This window comes from Andrena cerasifolii, chromosome 15, assembly GCF_050908995.1.
Source record: "Andrena cerasifolii isolate SP2316 chromosome 15, iyAndCera1_principal, whole genome shotgun sequence".
Taxonomy (NCBI): domain Eukaryota; kingdom Metazoa; phylum Arthropoda; class Insecta; order Hymenoptera; family Andrenidae; genus Andrena; species Andrena cerasifolii.
In genome coordinates, this window is record NC_135132.1 from 3,215,380 (window position 1) to 3,235,951 (window position 20,572).

The following is a 20,572-nucleotide window of genomic DNA, read 5'->3' on the forward strand; positions in this document are numbered from 1 at the left end:
GTACAGTTAAAAAAATCCTTAAAATTCTATATATAATCATCCAATCACCTCTTAACAAGTGTTTATCACTAAGGTCCTGGTAAATGAATTGATTTTTACCAGCTCCAATTAAAGAATTTTTTTTAAGTAGACCAAAGGACTCTTTTTAAATCTATACATTCAGGGGTGTCGAATAGGGCTGGGACTATTCGAATAATTTAATATTCGAATATTTTACAAGTATTCGAATGCTACGAATGAACTTCGAATATTTGAGTATTCGAATATTTAAGTATCCGAATACAATTCGAATATCCAAGTATTCGAATACTATTCGAATATTTAAGTATTCGAATATTTAAGTATCCGAATATTTAAGTATCCGAATACTATTCGAATACTCAAATATTCGAATAGTATTCGGATACTTAAATATTCGAATAGTATTCGGATACTTAAATATTCGAATAGTATTCGGATACTTAAATATTCGGATACTTAAATATTCGAATACTTAAATATTCGAATAGTATTCGAATACTTGGATATTCGAATTGTATTCGGATACTTAAATATTCGAATAGTATTCGAATACTTGGATATTTGAATTGTATTTGGATACTTGGATATTCGAATTGTATTTGGATACTTGGATATTCGAATAGTATTTGGATACTTGGATATTCGAATTCGCCAAATAATCGAGCAACTGAAGTATTCGAGTACTCGAATACCGAAAAATTCGACAAATAGTCAAAGCCCTAGTGTCGAACTAGCGTCTCGCGACCCTCAGTGGCTCCTTCCCCTCTTCGCCTGCTCCGTAAAGCCGTAGGAGAACGGCCCCCCACCACAGCTGCTTCATTCTGATAAATTTCTCCTCCGGGTGCCGCGCTCTCTCCCTGCCGGGTCTCGTGCAACGCCTGGAGAAAAATAGGTGGGGGAACCAGCTGACCGGGGGCCTGACTCGTGCGGCTCTCGGAGTGGGTAAGTTCGACACCCCTGCTATACATGACAAGTCGCGCTAAAAGGAAGGCAGTGTAAGTGAAGCTTTAGTTACAAGGAGAGGTTACAAGCAGTGTACTCAATATCGACCACCTTAATTGTTTAATAATCTAGAAGAAGAAACAAATAAAAGGGCAGTCTTCGAATATTTACGTAAAAATGTTTTAAGTCGAACACACTGATCATTTTAATATCTTTATTATATTAATGCACAGATAAGTTCTACTAAAATCGTGGAACAATGAATATAAAATAATTCTTTATTTTCATAATCAATACAGTTATTTAGAGAAATAAAACACTAAAGACTACTTGATTTTAGGCTGGGTAACATCCACGTAATTTATTTCTGTATTACATTCACGAAAGAGTTGAATTTGAGGTTTCGTTGTTGTGACGTCTCCTTGTATAATAACATTTATAACAAGCAGAAGAAAGTATTTTACTGCAAGAACTACATGTAAGGGTAGCACACACACCGGAGGTCATTTAAATAGAGATTCGAATCTGCTGTTTGGAAATAATTATTTCGATGTTTTTCAACAGGTTTTCAGATTTAAATATCTGAATAAAGAAAATCACTTTAAGAAATAAACAATTTATAATTTCTGTGAGACTGAAAGATTTTAAAACCTCGTTAACTGTCATTTTCCCTATAATTTTTAGAGCGATACTTTCACTTAACAGAACAAAATTGGATTCCAAGTAGGTTTTTGGTTTGTGTCTTTTATTGTTCATTTTATTATTTTTTCTTTTTTAAATAAGTTAAGGTTTTTGCTTTGACTAACAAAAATCCATGGATATGAAGCACATGGATTATACTTAACAACCTCAGCTATTAGTTTCTTCACCTAAGGATAAGGTTTAGAATGTTCGTTAGAATATTTTAGCAAAGCAAGTAGATCATTCCAACAAATTTATGAACTATAAATCATGCTTGAAACTGAAATCATAATCTACTGTTAAATAATGAAATACTAAAGAAAGAGAATTAATAATTAATAATTTAATAATATAATTTAAAGAATGATGATTGCACTTTAGATTGAAATTTTTATTAAGAAGTGTATAGTTGGTTGGAAGAAAAGTTCTAGATGACATGTAACAGTTTTTTTTTTTTTTTTTTTTAGAGAAATTGAATTTCTAGGTAATTGTTTATTATTTATTATTACCTTGGGTGTGCCACCATTGGTGGATGCGGCAGTATTTTCAGGAACCGCGTTCGTTTGTTGGCTACCCGTTGTGTTTACGAGAATCGTTAGAAGTGCTACCTTTACCTGATACAGAAATCGATTATTTAAAAAACAGAAGATCAAAATTTATTAACGCAGGCTACACGTCAAATTTGTATTACATAATAAACGTATACTTAATACAACTGACGTTGAAATAAATGAAAAGTCGTAAATAATTCGCAATAAATGTTAAACTACGAGAGTGTTAACAATAAGTCAATTCGTAAATAAAAAACTAAATTGTGAATAAGCTGATCAAGTGGGAGGATACACATCGTGGATATAGCAAATATGTTTAATCCCCTGAATTTTGACCTTTTTTTAAAACGAAACTGAATATTGGACGGAATTTTGTATTTTTCCATTGAAATCAAATATTTTTTTTTAATCAAACATTTTTCGCATCTGCGATATGTAAAGTTGTACCAAAAATATTGCTGCTGCATGTATCCTATCGGGGAATATTCCGGTCCTCGAACTCGAGAGGTTTATTCATATTGATAAACGTCTCAATTAACGGATTCGTAAATACTAAATGGACCAGCAGCTTTACACAAGGAACTGCAAGCTAACGTACCAGGGAGAGAAGTAACATAAAGCGAGGGAGCTCGATAATACCGTTTACGGTAGCGCGTAAAATTTTATTATTAAGGGAGTAATTATTTTAGTATTGAGGGAGAAACTCCAGTACCAAAAGTCCCTTCTTCTCAACGGTATATTATCCAAACGGAGCGTGCCTTTCTAAAATATTTTTTCTTTTATTGAAACTTATAGTATGGTAACTGAATTTCCTCGAATCCATTTTTGGGTTTCACGATTTTAGTTTTACGAAATTAATAATGCACATGTTTACGTATAATGATGACAGCAAAGTAAACGTGAGTGTAGGTATATCGAGCAGTAGTGAGGTCTTCATTGCGCATGCTCAAAGGAAAACGAGCACCGCAACGCGATTCTGTGGGGATTGCGATGATTTGATTGGAGGTCCCGCAGGCCATCTAGTGTCGAAGCATTCCTATTGGCTGGCTGGCAACTGCAGACTCCTCCTACAAACCTCACTATTGCTGGGTATAGTGTTTACTGTAAAAGCAAAACATCAGGTAATGAAATTTAAACGATTTCTAAAAGTTTCGATATTTCGTTTGGAATTTATTTGACTTATTTAATGTTAGTTAGCTACGCGTACTTTTATTTTCAAAATATTTGTACTTTAAAAAAATTGAAGATAAGTAACTGCATAAACAAGAACTGAGTTTGTTAACGATATTACTGTGGAAACAATGCTCGCATAGAAATTAAAGAAATGGGGAAAAAATTGTGTTATTGTTTATGTACGGTAAATATAAAAGGATGAATGGCAATAAATAGTAATTCTAAAGATGGTAGAAATAAATGACTAAAAGGTAAACAGAAGCATGTAGGTGGAGTACATAAAAATCGGATAATCAATACTTGTGTCAGAATATCAAAGCTTCTTGCTTATTCTTAGCTCAGGGATCAGTTTTCCCTAGATTTTGGACACCCCTTTGTTTTATTCTGTCAAAGAAATTTAATTTTATCATTACTCATAACCATATAAAATATTTTTGGAAGTTTCTTTTTTTTTTGCATAATATAACAAAATTTAGTATTACCAAACATTAATAGGCATTTAAAATCAGCAGGTATTCATTGTTATCGATTCGAACTGTTTAATCGAAGGTGATGAATTATTAAAAGTTGTATTATTATGTATTTTAACTTTTAGTTTTATTGAACAACAAATTCTAAAGAATTTTTTTAAATTCTGTTTAAATTAGTGCAATGAACTAAATATATTGAAGTTAATTGTCTTCCAGAAAAATGGAACCACTTTTTCAAAAAATTTGTTTCATTTCTACAATTATTTAAATACGCAACAATGTTGGAAATATTAGGGAATTTTAATTCTCATTTCATCGTAAGGATTTGATTAACTGTGGCAAACTGAAAATTACGTTTATTTATAAACTCATAATAACTTTGTATTAATATTATGAATAAATATTACTAGACCTGGATTAAATTAAAATGTGAATTACAAAATACTGTTCGCTAAATTAAATAGCTTTTCGCACTCTTGCTGCGTAAATCGAAGTAATTTAAAGAAATATTTGTTAAATATCTTTTAATAAAACCTTATTTCATTATATTTAATTAACGAAGTTGTAAGGAATATACAAAATAGTTACACGCGTTGATTGAAACTTAAAGTAGCTGTCATTCCAATCCTTCATGGGGGAATGTTGTGGTTGCTGTATTTTGAGTTTAAACTGTTGCATCTTCCTCTTTAAATTAAATTTTTGGTACATAGAAAAATTCGAAATAGGCGATTTTATAAATTACACTGGCTCGCTAAATTTATCCCTTAAATAAAACCACGAGGCGGTCAAAATAAGAATTGCTAATTGGGCTCTGTGAGAGGTAGTTATAAACGTGTAAATGTAGAGTCATTCAGGGAATTGTAATCCTTTAACGACTAACTCGACAATCGTTGTGCAATCTACTTGCGTGTACAGTAACACAATTACGAACCACAAAATATTTTTCCGATGCTAATCCCAAGGTATCAATGATTTAATAAAATTTCTAAAATACCACATTAACAATAAGCCACTCCCTATTTTGGATGTAGTAAACCGTCACTTGGATCCCTAGTTAAACTAAAAGTCCGCGTTTGCATCTGATCGTTGTCTTACTCTCACACCTAGGGATCAAAGTCATTTAAAAAAAAAAAAAAAAAAAAAAAAAAAAAAAAGTTCAGATAATTTATCACTGTCTTCTTTTGTGCAGTAGTGTTGCTTTGCACATGTGTACAAAGCAATAGTGCGGTCTGCAAAACGAATGTTCAAGCAGAAAATGGGAAAATGTTTTTCCACCTCGGAGGGAGAATTCTGTGAACTAGTTTCGAGGGTCGGTGAACTAGTATCGAAGCATTGCTTTTGGGCATCCGCCTCGGCTGTTTTCCCATCACAAATCTCACTATTAGTTGATACACCTGCGCAATAGCTTTTGGTTGAGAGGAATATGGCAAGCGTTCAAACAAAATATCCCTTGGCAACCTCCGCAAAACGAAATACGTACCGCTTCAACGTTGGCCTTCGTTAGATCTTTGTGCAGTTTCCAGAGATGGACAAGAGTAAGGGCGACGCAGATTATGTTGATAGTGATCCAGAGCGCGTTCAGTATGTAGTGGCGGAAGGGGCCGTGCACCAACGGGCAACTCGGGGCATTATGCCCCGACTCCGTGTTCGCCGCGAGAGCGCCACTTAGAAACGTAGGTCCCAAATTTATCGTGATGCTTGCGAACCATATCATAAATGTCCCGAATAAAACGCACTGAAACAACCATTCGAATTTAATTGATCATTTGAGCGTGGATCAGCGGTTTTTTTTAAAAAAATTGTATTATACATATGTAAAATTGCTGGGACCTATAAATGGGTCCTGACTAGTATCTCCCTTTTTTATTATTGAAACCGGGTAAACAATGTCAGAGATGATTTTCGAGATTTCTTAAATCTGTATTTCATTTAATTTTGGTTTTATACCAATTTTTATTGTTAAGGAAAATGTTTAATTCCACTAACTCCTCAAGGTGGAGAGGGAAAAGTGTGCACCGAGACACAAAGTGTAAAATGTCTTTTTTTTATTGTGGATCGTATTCAAAAGTCTTTGAAAAACACTGGTATAGATCGTGCTGGATTGGTGCATGCGATATGTCGTTTTTGTTGAAGGTTGAACCTCAGGAAATGGTAATGGAAGCGAAACAATATTTCATTGACACTTTTATGTGCTATAGTAAAGGTGAAACAGTTTCTTGTAACATGTGCAGTTTGATCTGAAGAGAGATTTTCAGTTTGTTATTTGTTACAATATTTCTTGACCTCGCTCAAATTTGGCAGTTGTTTTATGAATAATAAATAGAGTAATGCTGCATTTGGAGAAGATTATATCAATAAAATTTAAGAAATATTTCTTTTGGCTCCAAAAAATCAAAAGTGAAGGTGTTGTGTACAAACGTAAATATAATTAAGAACCTATCAGCAAGAAGGGTGCCATCATTACCAGCTTCGAGTGAATTAGAAAAAACTGTTTATAAAATTAGTGCTTTGACTTAACATTAAAAAGAGAATACTAATAGAAAAATATATACTCTCACACAGTACCACCTAAGTAGCAGTTACTGAGTTGATAAGTTTTTATTTCTATTTTTTAAAATAAAAAAGTAATGTTTCGCTTTGCACAAATTTGATATTAAATAAATAAATATATCAATTATATTTAATATCTGTTTTTCCATTTATACAAGGTTTATGCAAATTAGACAGGAATTAATAATTAGTTAAAGGTGTGTTTTTGAATATTTTTTAAATATTATCAAAATTATTGGAAAAATATAAATTTTGTAATATTTCTTTCATTTTCTCGAGAACTTTCAAGAAGTATGATCTGATTTCTGTTTCCTCGAGAAACAAAAAATATCGAGAAATCAGGAGCACTCTCGAATCTATAACCTCCTCTTTTTTGAAGTCGATTAAAAATGGAGTTGCAACCCTCTTGCTGCAAGGTCCTCACTTCAGCTAGCAGAGAACCTCAAAAATCAATCAAACTTTTTGCATACCACTTACAGGAAAAACAGAATTTTACAAAACAGTCGCATCGAAATTATCATTTCACCCCCAAAAATTGTTGTTTACTAGCAGTGCCATAAAATAAGATTAGACGACTCAATTTAAAACAGATATCCACGCCACAATTCCTCCCCCAATGAAAACTACCAAGCTTTTGTTTAAAAACTATCAGAAATACCTAAAAACTGGTAGGGACGATTTTGATGAGTACCATTGTCTGTCGGTCAAATATGATAGCACTAGCCAAACCACAGAGAAAGAATAGTCTCGGCCATCGGTGACAATATTTTTTGAAATTCGAGGCCGCGCCGCTCGTGGCGCCATGTAAATTGGCATGTATTACATGTGCATGTGTTATATGCTTCTGACGGAAGGATCATCCTGTGAAACGGAAGTGAAAATAGGAAGAGGCTTAGAGGGTAGGGGGCAGAAAGGGAAAGAGAGAATATAATGGAAGCGTCACGTGCATTGTTAGGATGAATTCAATGGCGGCCGATTGCGGTTGTGAACTGTCCGCAGCGGAGTGCCTGCGCTTTCACAGCGGAATTAATTGTGACATCCTGTTTATTTGACACTTCCTTTTATAAATACTCGACCGTAGTATCATATTGATTAACTAAGTAGGTATTTAATAATTAAACTTCTTATTCAAGTACCGCAAAAATTTCGAGTTCGTTAATTTTTCTTTTTTAACCTTTCGGTACTCGCGGCTATTTCGGTCTCGCGAGCACTCACGTCGTGCACTGAGTGCACGGTGACGTATTATTAAGAAAGATGATTAAATTCTTATGAAATTTGAGGGGTGGTTTCACCCCCTAAACATGCGAACAGGCCAAAATGAAAAGACACCTGTTTCTTATTTTTCGGTCCTCTAAAACATATCCAAAAACCAAAGCAATCGGAGGCGAACACCTGATAAACCTTTGAGGGGTGGTTTCACCCCCTAAACATGCGAACAGGCCAAAATAAAAATACAACTTTTCTTATTTTTCTGTCCTCTAAATTATATTAAAAAAAAAAAAAAAACAGAAAAGTCGGAGGTGAACACCTGAAAACGTTTGAGGGGTGGTTTCACCCCCTAAACATGCAAACAGGCCAAAATAAAAAGACAACTTTTCTTATTTTTCTGTCCTCTAAAACATATCCAAAAAACAGAAAAATCGGAGGTCAACACCTGAAAACCTTTGAGGGGTGGTTTCACCCCCTAAACATGCGAACAGGCCAAAATAAAAAGACACCTTTTTTTATTTTTCTGTCCTCTAAAACATATCCAAAAACCAAAGCAATCGGTGGTCACCGCAGAAGCCTACTTTTTAAAGAACCTTCGAGTGATGGACAATAACTTAGTTATGGATAAATATTTTTAAATAAAAAAATTACGGTGCACGGTACTAGATGCAATCCTTAAAAGGAAAAAAGATTTTTTGAGAAATGTGTTACAGCTTTTGAGTAAAAAATTTCCAAAGACCACCCTTTTTTCGGCCTCCTGACTGAGCATGACCCCTTAATATCTTTTTTGCAACGTTTGATTTTATGTAGCAGTGGTAAACATATATGCCTTGTCAAATTTCGATTTAGCTCGTTTCACTAATTGTAAAAATGCAAGTCAAGTGACATAAAAAAAATAGTACTTTTTGTAAAAATTATTTGTCTAACAATTTTGGCTTTTTTACTTGATATTTTGCTGTTATTTAACTTGGGTGAACGGGGATTATTTATGAGTATAAATTTATAAGTTGAAATGCACCTACTGTCGAAAGCAATTTGAGGATCATATTTAGAACCAATTCGGAATAAATACAGAAAGGTACAAAATAACTGAAGTAGAATGCATTGTCTGTTTTTAATATAGTAATATTTTGCCACGTGCCCAGTTTATACACAGCATATTGGAGCTCTTGATTTGTTGAATATATTACTCAGCGATAAAATCATTCGAGCAGGTGATAATTATTGACACATATTTATTCATAAATTCCGTTCATTAACTCACTTACTTGCTCATACAGAATATTTACAAATACGTACTACAGTCAGAAGCAAACAAAATTTTTCCCAAAAAATGAATCGAAAATTTACAATAACATTTTGTCATTCGAGTCTCAACTTTGCGAATATGGCGTTAATAAAATATCAGGGAATAACATTTTTATTCATTGCAACCAAGAAAAAAAAAGACATACAAAAAAAATTTGTTTCATATTTTTAATTTTCATTTCGCCATGGGTTACATGGTACATTTAAGTTTTGTATCACGTATTTTAGGAAACCCTGTATGTATAAGTAATAATTTCTCAGTAAGATAGGGTTTTAGAAATATAAGTCGAGCAAATTAAACAGAATTCATTTGCATTATATTTACACGAACTTGAAGCATTTTAATTGGTTAACATGATAGCGCATATGCCTATTTAGCTTGTCAGCAGTCTGTGAGGGGCATTTTATGCTTAGATTACACTTCATTATACACGTTTTCAGTTTCACGCGGAGGGGCCCTTATACTTGTTAAATATATTTAGAACTTCAAGCAAGCGAAAGTTCTCTATGCCACTTAAGATTTTAATTGAGTTCAGTAACACGTATCTGTATGTAAAAGTATGTGTAGGTATTTGCAAGGCGTAGAAATGTTATGTTACAGTTTACAAAGGAAAGGGGGTAAGTTTATGAGAAAGTTTCTAAATTTCTTAAGCTGATACTGATTAGATATTTAGTACATTTTTTGCGTCATTATAAACAATGGAAGATTTCGTAATAGGAAAATCTAATTATTTTCAAGGATTTGCATTTACAAAATATTTCGTTGCGAGAAAGTTGCTGCAAAATCTCCGAAACGTTGCGTGACCATTGTCGAAACGTTGCAGGAGTAATATTGCACCGTAACATTGCTGAAATGTTGCAGGAATCTTCCTATGTCCGCTCCTGTGCAACATTGCACCGGAACGTAACTGCAACCTCTCTGCAACATTTCTGCAACGGAGAGTGCTGTATGGATATTTAACCCGGCGAGAGGCGTACCCCATATTCTAACACAGGTTGTCGCTAACGGGTCCAAAATACCCAAAATTGAAACGTAAAAAACCACGGTTTCAAATTTTTTTTAACTTTGTAATTTTTATGTTAAAGTACAGTGTTTTAAGAATCAAACAAAATTTATTAAATATCTTAAATTCTTTATTAAAGTTCTTTAAAAAATTGTAACAATAACTCAAACAGTCTTCATAATTTCGCAACTAGCGCATCTGTGGTAAATTTTGCCCAGTAGCGCCTCCCGCCGAGTTAAAAAATACTAATAAAAATTTTGTCCATGACAAAGTTAAATGTTGTGACGAGCTTCACAGATTTTATTTGTACCAATTTAAAACTAAAAAAAATTTTTTTTTCGTTTTTAAACTTCCAAATTTCCAATTTTTACTTCCCAAATTTCTATCCTCAAATGATCACTGCATAAAAATAGCGATAGTGGTATTTATTTTTTTTTAGTACATCGACTTATCCCTGCGTGGTCACACAGGGTGTATTGTACCCCAAGAATAATTTTCGATTTAAAATGTCGTGTGTTTACGACTTCCACGGGGGATTTATCGCAAGAGGGAAAAAAAAAAAAAAAAAAAAAAAATCGTTTTTTTTTCAACTCATTTTCAACTACAAATTTTATAATATCAAAATTTACATTTCTAGAAAAAGACTATTAGACCATGATTGTATAAATATTACGAAGGTACAGTTTTCAGTGAAAAGTTAAAAGATTAAAAAATACGAAAATGGTAACTCAAAAAATGATGATTATAAAAAGGTGTAACCACGAAGGGTTAAAACTCCAAACCCTAAGAAATTTACAGTAATTTCATAAAATTCCGACGATCTCACGTAGAGTATGGTTTGGAATTGAAATTGCGAAGAAAAAAAAAATTAGAAACACCCTAACCTTCATCAGCATTGCATAGTATAGCACTGGCAGTGTATTATGAACGTTCACTACATGAATATGTAGATCCTTGAGCATAAATAGGTTAAGCAAAGTCGATGCAACGTGGGGAGGGGGAGAAATGTAAATAAAGGTACAAAAACACTTGCCTGGGGTGAGTCCATAAGCAGAGGAGCTGTAAGGTCGGCCTCTTCGTCAGTTTCTGGAAAAATCGGGCTGTCGTTCAGCACTGTCGTCAGCATATTCACCGTCGAAACTGTCACCAACAGTAGAAACGCTGTCTCGACCAGGGAGCACTTAGTCATTGGCTGACAGTTTAGTATGCTCGATCCGAGGGGTAATAAAATCGCAGCCCTTGCACAATCCACCATCGCCTGGTGGAACAATAATCCCTGCGACCACCTGGAACGCACGGTTTAATCTCGCATTAGACATTCCAGTTATCGCCCGCGACAAAATATGGTTTAAATCAGTTTCCACGTGAAGAATTCCAGCCGCGTTACCGTCAAATTTCCGACGAATTTCCACCTGAAAAATCGAACCCAGATTCGTCGGAAATTTGAAGGTAATGAAAGTTTGAAGGTAATCTGGGTTCAGATTATCTGGTGGAATGATTTAGACCACACTGTGTCATTCTATCTGCGATTTAATCATCCTGTTTCGAGTTAAATCAAATTAGAAAATTGATTTTAGTTTAAGTTAGGAAATACAAAACTCACTACACTTTATATTACAAAATATAAAAATTGAGTTTAGTTTAAGGGTACAGTCTCGTGCGACCCTTTAAAAAATTTAGGATTTTTTTGAAAAAAAAAACTGACATAGTGTAAAAGTCTTTTTGGTATTGAGTTATACGTATTTTAAGATGGTAAATAATTTTTTTCATTTTTTCTTCTTCGATGTAATCTTGAATAAATAACTGCGTACATAAAAACAAAAGAACTTATTGACGGATTTCAAAAATTCTTATCGTAAGTGAATTATGTACTTTCATAAGTTTTGGTCCACTCAGTTTGATTTTATTCAGCATAAATAATTAAGGGTTTCAAGGCACTTTCACTAAAACATGTACCAATCATCGAATTTTCGTTTGTTATAGCTATTTATTTAATATTACATCGGAGAAAAAAACATTAAAAAAAAAAATTTATCGTCTTAAAATATGTATAAATTAATACCAAAAAGACTTTTCACCTTATCTGTTACAGTTTTCTTTTAATAAAATCCTAAACTTTTGAAGTGATTACACGAGAATGTACCTACCCTTAAATTGCAAAATACGAAATTCACAATCTTTGATACTTTGAATTGGTACTTTTGCCTGCATACTTTTAAACACTGTGCTTACTGTGTATAGAGATTTATATATATGTATTTATCTGCAATTAAGGGAGAAGGGTGTCTGTTGATTTGCGAAACACAAGTTCCTGCCTTGGATGCTGATTGGTGATTTGATTACTGTGTGATGATTCGACAGATTCTTCAGGATACACATAATCTTATCGGTTTCTGACTTCTGGAAGCCTTAGGGAGTAGTCCTTGGGAAGAAGAATATTCACAATCTACAGGTGGCACCAACTATTCCGATTTTCAATACGCGCAATTCCAAATAATAAACATTTTGCTTTTGGACAGCAATTTTAACATTTATTTTGGAAATTTTATTCCATTACTACCATCTAGTTCAGGGATTTTACGCAAGACTTTGTCGCGAATTTCTTACGGGGCGGGGGGAGATTAGGTATCGTGTTGCGTAATATTTTTTTAACCCAACTTCAACATGAGCAGCTAAAAAGCGATGTTTCATCGCACAGACGAAACCGAATTAAATGAATTATATAAATCTTTAAAAGAATTTTAATAACAGGAAAATACAATGTAAAGAATATTATGTAAGACAGGGGGTTGTGGTTGGAATATAAAATCTTACGAATTCTTATACTCAGGGTGGGAGAGGAATCGGCAAAATTACCCTCGCATAATTTAAGGACGGCCCCTTACTTTTTAGTCAATGCATCGATGCAGTAATTAATTGACGTATTGAAGCGTAATTTTTCGGCAAATTATATAAACACAGATTAATAACAGGCATCAGATGTTTATAGATAAATAAACATACGGATATTTAAGTTTCTTGACACCGTGTAAAATAGTCAGCTGGTTACTTGTTAACAGTGGTGTCGAAGTATGGGTATATGTATAGGGGTCGTCCTTAAATTACGTAAGGCTTTTTGGGGAGGGAAGGGGTGGCGAATTTTTCGCGTCTTCTTACAAGGGAGGGGGAGTCAGGTACCGTCTTACGTACTATTTTTTAACCTAATTTTCAATAAATATAAATTCTGTCATTAATGTTCCAGAAAAGTAGCTTTACTTTAAATTTTCCGAAACCGAATTAAACGAATTATATAAAAGGATTTTAATAACTGAAAAAGTTAAGTGTAAATAATATTACGTACAGTGGGCGTTGGAATATCAAATCTTACGAATCTTACACTGGGGGAAGGAGGGGGTAAGAATTCGCCAAAATTACCCTTAGGTAATTTAAGGACGGCCCCATACGTATATGTACAGCAGTGCCGTCTAATCGGTTCCAGGGGCCCCGAGGTGCGCTCCATATATGGCCCTCTAAATTATTCTAAATTAAATAAGCATTAAAACAATTAAGTAAATAAGATTAAACGCGGGGCCCATTCCACGAAAAAGGGCCACATTTTAAAATCGAAATTTTGTTGTATTAGATTTTTTAAAATTTTTTTCTAGCGATTACAACCCTATTTTTTTTTTAATTTTCCAATTTTTCGGAGGGCCCCATAGCTCCGGGGCCCTGAGGCGCCTGCCTCTTTCGCCTCCAGGTTGAGACGGCACTGATGTACACAGTAGTTGTGAGGTTTTTAATACGAATATCCAGGCAGAAGATGAATAGTAGGGGTTCATCGGCCCCCCCCCCCCGACTTCATAGTGTGAATTTTATGGGGATAACTATATAGATTCGAGGTTTCGCAAGCTACTTAGTATCGGGAAATTACTATGTGCATATTTGGTTGGTGGCAACCGAAGACCTGCCACAAGCTCCTTTGTTTCTTACTCTCTCCCCTTTAAGGGGGAACACCACTGTGACGAGCGGAAAAGTAAGCCATTTTTAAGAATTTTTTTCGGGAAGAATTTACAGTTTTCATAAAATGTTTTTATTTCCTACCTTTAGTACAATGTCTTAAGAGACTATTAAAAAAAAAATAGAAAAACATGCATAAATTTTAATATATTAATTAATCTTCTAGACCCTCCACGCGCGTTGGTCGAATGTGCCACTATGGAACAGCTGGTCCAAAGCCAAATTTCATTTTTTTTTTATAAACTATATAAGTGTAGTTTCCGTTGCACGAACCGATTTCTCAAACAAATTATTTTTGTAAAAATGGTGCTCTTTAGAAGAAAAGTTTCGAAAATCCACGAATAAGGTGGACAGTTTTTTGAGCGCATTTCAAAAAATTTATTTTCAATCAAAGAATCCATACGCGCAACGGAAGCTACAATCATATAGTTCATATAAAAAAAAAAATTTTAAAATTTAAAAAATTGGAATTTGATTTCGGACCTGCTGTTTCATAGTTACACATTCGACCAGCGCGCGTGGGGGTCTAGAAGATTAATTAATACAGTAAAATTTAGGGATATTTTTCTACTTATTTTTTTCGTATAGTCTCCTAAGGCATTGTGCTAAAGGTAGGTAATAAAAATTTTATATGATAACTGTAAATTATTGCTGAAAAAATTTCTTAAAAATGGCTAACTTTTCCGACTGTCACAGTGGTGTTCCCCCTTAACGCTTACAAACCTCACTATTGCTCGGTATTACTTTTATAGGCACACCTACAAACCTCGCGACTCAATATACCTGTATACATAATTGCTTGGTGCACAGTTCGACGCGGTGATATAGCGAACTCGTAAAACCCCGAAGGAGTCAAAGTATACATGTTTGGGGTGTCGGAACGATCCGCTTGACAGATACATACACCGGGAGATAAGGACTTGGGTCTGTCCCAAAGCCGTGCCAACTATCTCGAAGCCATTTGGTTCCTATTAACCACGTTTATACATATATAAGTATAAAGTTTCATGACGTAAAGCGCTATTCGAATGCAGAAACATCCTCCAAATGTGACAAAACTTTATTAAAGTTTGCAGTCTCTTCGGGGGTAAGTAAGCTGTCTTTAATCAGAAACTGTTCTCTGTATACCGCGCGGAACCCTACACTGCAATGGCATTTACGCCCCTGGCTCTCTAGGACTCAATCAGTGTGGCTGCTTCAGAAAAAAAATTTACGAGGTCGCTATGTCATCGCGTCGAACTATACCTATGTATATAGGTACAGGGTGATTCAGAAATGCAGTTTAGTTTTCGAGTTATGGATGATTAAAGAAAATGTTCGAAGTGCCCAGGGGCGGATTTGTATATGGGCTAAGTTGGCTGCAGCCAAGGGCGGTAAATTCTGGGGTGGCAAATTTTTTTAGCGAAAGAAATTGAAAAAGGTAGCAAAATGTTCAAGACTTTCAAGACTTTCAAGACCTATCAAGACTTTCAAGACCTACCAAGACTTTCAAGACCTATCAAGATCTATCAAGACTTTCAAGATCTATCAAGATTTTCAAGACCTATCGAGACCTATCAAGACTTTCAAGACCTACCAAGACTTTCAAGACCTATCAAGACTTTCTAGACCTATCAAGACTTTCAAGACCTATCAAGATCTACCAAGACTTTCAAGATCTATCAAGACTTTCAAGATCTATCAAGACTTTCAAGCCCTATCAAGATCTATCAAGACTTTCAAGATCTATCAAGATTTTCAAGATCTATCAAGACTTTCAAGACCTATCAAGACTTTCAAGACCTATCAAGATCTACCAAGACTTTCAAGATCTATCAAGACTTTCAAGATCTATCAAGATTTTCAAGACCTATCAAGACTTTCAAGACCTATCAAGACTTTCAAGACCTATCAAGACTTTCAAGCCCTATCAAGATCTATCAAGACTTTCAAGATCTATCAAGATTTTCAAGACCTATCAAGACTTTCAAGACCTATCAAGCCTATCAAGACTTTCATGCCCTATCAAGATCTATCAAGACTTTCAAGATCTATCAAGATTTTCAAGATCTATCAAGACTTTCAAGACCTATCAAGACTTTCAAGACCTATCAAGACTTTCTAGACCTATCAAGACTTTCAAGACCTATCAAGATCTACCAAGACTTTCAAGATCTATCAAGACTTTCAAGATCTATCAAGATTTTCAAGATCTATCAAGACTTTCAAGACCTATCAAGACTTTCTAGACCTATCAAGACTTTCAAGACCTATCAAGACCTATCAAGATCTATCAAGACTTTCAAGACCTATCAAGACTTTTAAGATCTATCAAGATCTATCAAGACTTTCAAGACCTATCAAGACTTACGGCTTATCAAGACTTTCAAGAGTTTTAAGCTTCGTATCATGTTCGAAGTGCTTTGAAGTAGTTGCCTGATATTCGAGACAGATTCGAAGCGGCTCGAAGCGCTTCGAATCCCATCACTACATGGGTATTATACCTATATGGATAGGTATACCAAGCGATAGTGTACTTATAGAAGTATACCAAGCGATAGTGTACTTATAGAAGTATACCAAGCGATACTGTACTTATAGAAGTATACCAAGCGATAGTGTACTTATAGAAGTGTACCAAGCGATAGTATGCTTCTAGAAGTGTACCAAGCGATAGTATGCTTCTAGAAGTGTACCAAGCGATAGTACTTATACCTCTAGAAGTGCCAAGCGATAGTACCTATACCTCTAGAAGTGCCAAGCGATCGTATTCCCACACGAGTATACCACGAAATAGTATACCTATACAAGTATACCAAGAAATAGTATACCTATATAATTAGCTATAGGCACTAAGCAATAGTGAAGTTTGTAGCATTGGTGCATGAGGAGTCTTTAGTTAATAGCCACACAATGGTAACGTTTCGATACTAGTTCACCCGCTAAACCTCAAATCTAGTAACGTCCACCTCCATAAAATTCATTGCGGAGTAGAGGGGGGTTGACTGCTGCACTTACTTTTCTCTCTTCTGACTGTAGACCTGATTGTTACATGGTATAGTTGGTATACATATCAGTGGCGCACCCAGATGGGGCACCCTCTCCCAAAGAAGGGGCTTTGTAAAAAGAAAAGAAGACTGGATTTTATTCTTTAAATAAATTAATGACCTAATGATTTATATTGAATTTGCAGTAAAAATACTTTTATCTGTTCAACTCAGCTCCTCCCAAGATTAAGTCCTGAGTGCGCCACTGATACTTACAGTTTAGTAACTTCCGTCATAAAAATTACCTGCGTAATTGGCGTTTGCCCAAAATGAGGGCCATGAGGACAAAGTTCGCTCCCATACCGAGAGCACCGAGGCTGAATATGAGTGTCGCCTCGGTGGCACCGCCCGGATGACATTGAAAAACCTTCGTTGCGTTCGACGACACGTTACCTGAAGCGCCGATCCCGAACCTCGGATTGGCCACTATCATCGCCACCGATTCACCTAGTTGAGCAATCAGTATCATCAGTTATTCCTGTGCATGGTCACTTTTATTATCGAATATGAATGTTCACTGACAAACCCGTAAAACTGGGACAACACCTCACGTTCTAATAAAATATATCACCACACTTCTTCAACTTTCTTCTATCGATTTCGCATTTTAGAGAGGTGATGTAGAGACTTCAAAGTATGGGGGGAAAATAAAACTAGCAAGCTGCGCCTGGCGACGCACAGTGGTTCCAAAGTGCCTTCTTCTGGACAAAATTCCGTATCTCCGTCAATTCCCAACCGATTTTTGACTTTTTTTGCTCGTTTTGTCGGGGATTAAATTTGCTACAATATCAAATACCTGAATTACCATCAAAACGTGTTTTTTCTATTTTTTTCTGACAAAGTTGGATGATATCTTTAGTAGAACAATGTTTGGGGCTAATTTGATAAGATTTTGCTTATCTAAGTAGATTTTTTTACGTAAAATCTTTAATTGGAAACTTGGCAATAGCGGAAACATAAAACAGGCGATTTGTTGACACGTCAGAATATTTGAATTACAACTTTACAGTGGCTGAAAATTTGGAATGTCTACCGAGTTTACTGCAACCAGAACCGTCTAAAATATCAATTTAATGTATGATTATAGAACCTAATAGCGTTTAGAAATATTGCAGAAAGTCAAAACCGTGATTTATTTTTGTTTACGTTTTTATTATTGTTTATTAGTAAATAAAACTTTATCGAATATTTCCGAACCACATCTTTTGCATTTGGAAGGTGGGTAACAATTTAATAAACAAATTCCGAACAGAATTAGCTGCCACTATTTGCCACTGCGGTGTCAATCAGATTTTGTTTAATTGGCGACAGCACTCAAAGTGCCTTTTTCTGGACAAAATTCCGTATCTCCGTCAATTCCCAACCGATTTTTGATTTTTTTAGCTCGTTTTGTCGGGGATTAAATTTGCTAAAATGTCACACAGTAGTTTTGCAGAATTTTCTTTAAGGATTAAAAAGAAAACAAATTCTGAACTCTTGGTTCCGAAACAACGAGTTTATTAATCAGTTTTTTTTTCATTTAGTTTGTCTTCTTCCATATATGCCAAGTACCAGTTAAAGATTTTACGCAAAAAAAACTACTTAGATAAGCAAAATCTTATCAAATTAGCCCCAAAGATTGTTCTACTAAAGTTTTCATCCAAATTTCTCAGAAAAAAAAGATAGAAAAAAACACGTTTTGGCCGCAATTCAGGTATTTGATATTGCATTAAATTTAATCCCCGACAAAACGAGCAAAAAAAAAATCAAAAATTTTGTCCACAAAAAGGCACTTTGCAACCACTGTGCGACGTGTCTAGGCGCCATCAGTTCGCGGTGTCGAGCCTCGAATTGTTTAAAAAGAAAGAATTAATGCTGAATTCGTTTTGAAAATTGAATTAACTTTTTTTCTTTAATAGGGATAGAGCGATGTATCATTTTATTTATTCGCGATTTATACCATTAGTGTTCACAGAAGGATTTGTTTAGTGGACTCAGCTAACATATACAGAAGATATTCGCCGTCTTGCAAATCATGATATAAAATAATAATCTAATACCTCTGATTTTTCTTAATGATTATTATCGTACATAAAGTTTTTTAGATTTTAGTTCTGCTTTTAATTTCAACTATAAAACGAAGGAATTCTAAATTGGTTGCCAATAAATTAGTTCTACTAATCATTTTTTTTTAAGCTTCTCATTTTTTACAGTCGCTTAAACACTGTTTCGATAACACTATATTTGTCCCCTGTTTATCGAATCGTTACATTTTCAAAAATTCCATTTATATATCGCAGGATTTACTACAGTATTTTGTCTCACGTTTTACTATTCGTTCAATCAAGATATTTATTTCGTTACATGCAGCAACTTTTTTCCCTTATAACATATTTCTGTTTTATACTGATATTTCCATAAATTAATTCCGGTAATTTATAAACCCCTGACGAATTTACGCTGCGGAATGTATTTGACAGATTCACGGGAGGGGGTAGCAATTCAATTCTGGGACGTAATCTGAGAATTTCGTTTAATGCAGATATGTATTTGCACACATTTGCGTCCAAACTGCGATTTCTATTTATTACCGTCACCTTTCACCCTTCGTTGGTGAATTTACATTTTCAACACCCCTCGGCCTATTTCTTAATTATTAAAATAATGATACCGAATTTTTTACAGCAATTTTTGGCTCTGTTCATTTACACAATTTTGCCAAATTTTCCACTGCCTTCTAATTTTCAAAAATCACAACTACCTGCTTTACCGGCTGATACCTTCGGTTTTGAAATTTCATTAATTTGGACGGAGATCTCTGTAGTCGCAAATGAAATAGTACTGGATGGAGCAACTATTAGAAAGTGGTACAGTTCCGCAGGGATTGCTATGATTCTGTTGGCTTGACGCTTAAGCGTTCTGCAAGCCGTAACTTGTAGTGTCTCCACTTTCACAGGAATATGGATTGCGATCTAAATAACGTTCTAACACTAATGTAGAACAGCTTTAATACAAAATAACGCTGATGCAGATGTTGAGTATTTGCGTTGGAATAGTAATCATTGTTCTGAGACAAATTAATATAAAGAATAAGTTTTTCTTAAATAAATACATTTTGTATTTATTATATCCATTTTTTAAGTGTGATATAAACATTTACATAGGACATTTATTAATGTAAGCATGTACAGTTTCTTTTCTTAAATTAATGTTCGCGATAGAAGTTGTGGGCAAACTTTTTCTGTTTTTATAAACTTAATATTTTTGTTGTTCACCTCTGACATTAGAAGTAGGTTTTAAAAAATTAATTTCGTGCTACTTTTCAAGTGCTCGATAACACAAAAATATTCATGAAAAAAGAAATACGAAACACAAGATTTATTCGTTCAAAGGATTATTCGAAATTATATAGATTTTGTCGTGTTTTTGCAAATTAACATTAATTCACGGACACTTTCAGTTGTATAATTACCTATTTACTGGCTGGACAAGACTCGCAAGTGGTAGATTTTAATTTATTTATTACATGAGTAAATACTGTTTCTCAGAATTTTTAGTTTCCCCTTCATTTATTGAAAGTATAATTTTGGCATTGGAGGGTGGACATTAAGAAGAGTTCTTACGTAATTTAGTAACTTCATAATTTACTTTTCATCCCTTCA

At 34.5% G+C, this 20,572-nt stretch overlaps 2 protein-coding genes across 3 annotated transcripts in view; one reads left to right on the forward strand and one right to left on the reverse strand.

Annotated features, from left to right (window-relative positions):
- LOC143377161 (midasin) overlaps positions 1 to 20,572 on the forward strand; it is a 187,914-nt gene that overhangs the window by 47,932 nt on the left and 119,410 nt on the right. The window lies entirely within an intron of this gene.
- LOC143377207 (uncharacterized) overlaps positions 1 to 20,572 on the reverse strand; it is a 96,854-nt gene that overhangs the window by 17,657 nt on the left and 58,625 nt on the right. For both annotated transcript variants that reach the window (XM_076828259.1, XM_076828258.1), the window contains exons 2-5: positions 17,177 to 17,378; positions 10,943 to 11,195; positions 5,319 to 5,573; positions 2,154 to 2,258 (exon numbers count right to left, since the gene is read on the reverse strand). In XM_076828259.1, coding sequence (XP_076684374.1) covers positions 2,154 to 2,258; positions 5,319 to 5,573; positions 10,943 to 11,195; positions 17,177 to 17,364 — 801 coding nt within the window. In that variant the 5' untranslated portion in view covers positions 17,365 to 17,378. The remainder of the gene's footprint in view (positions 1 to 2,153; positions 2,259 to 5,318; positions 5,574 to 10,942; positions 11,196 to 17,176; positions 17,379 to 20,572) is intronic.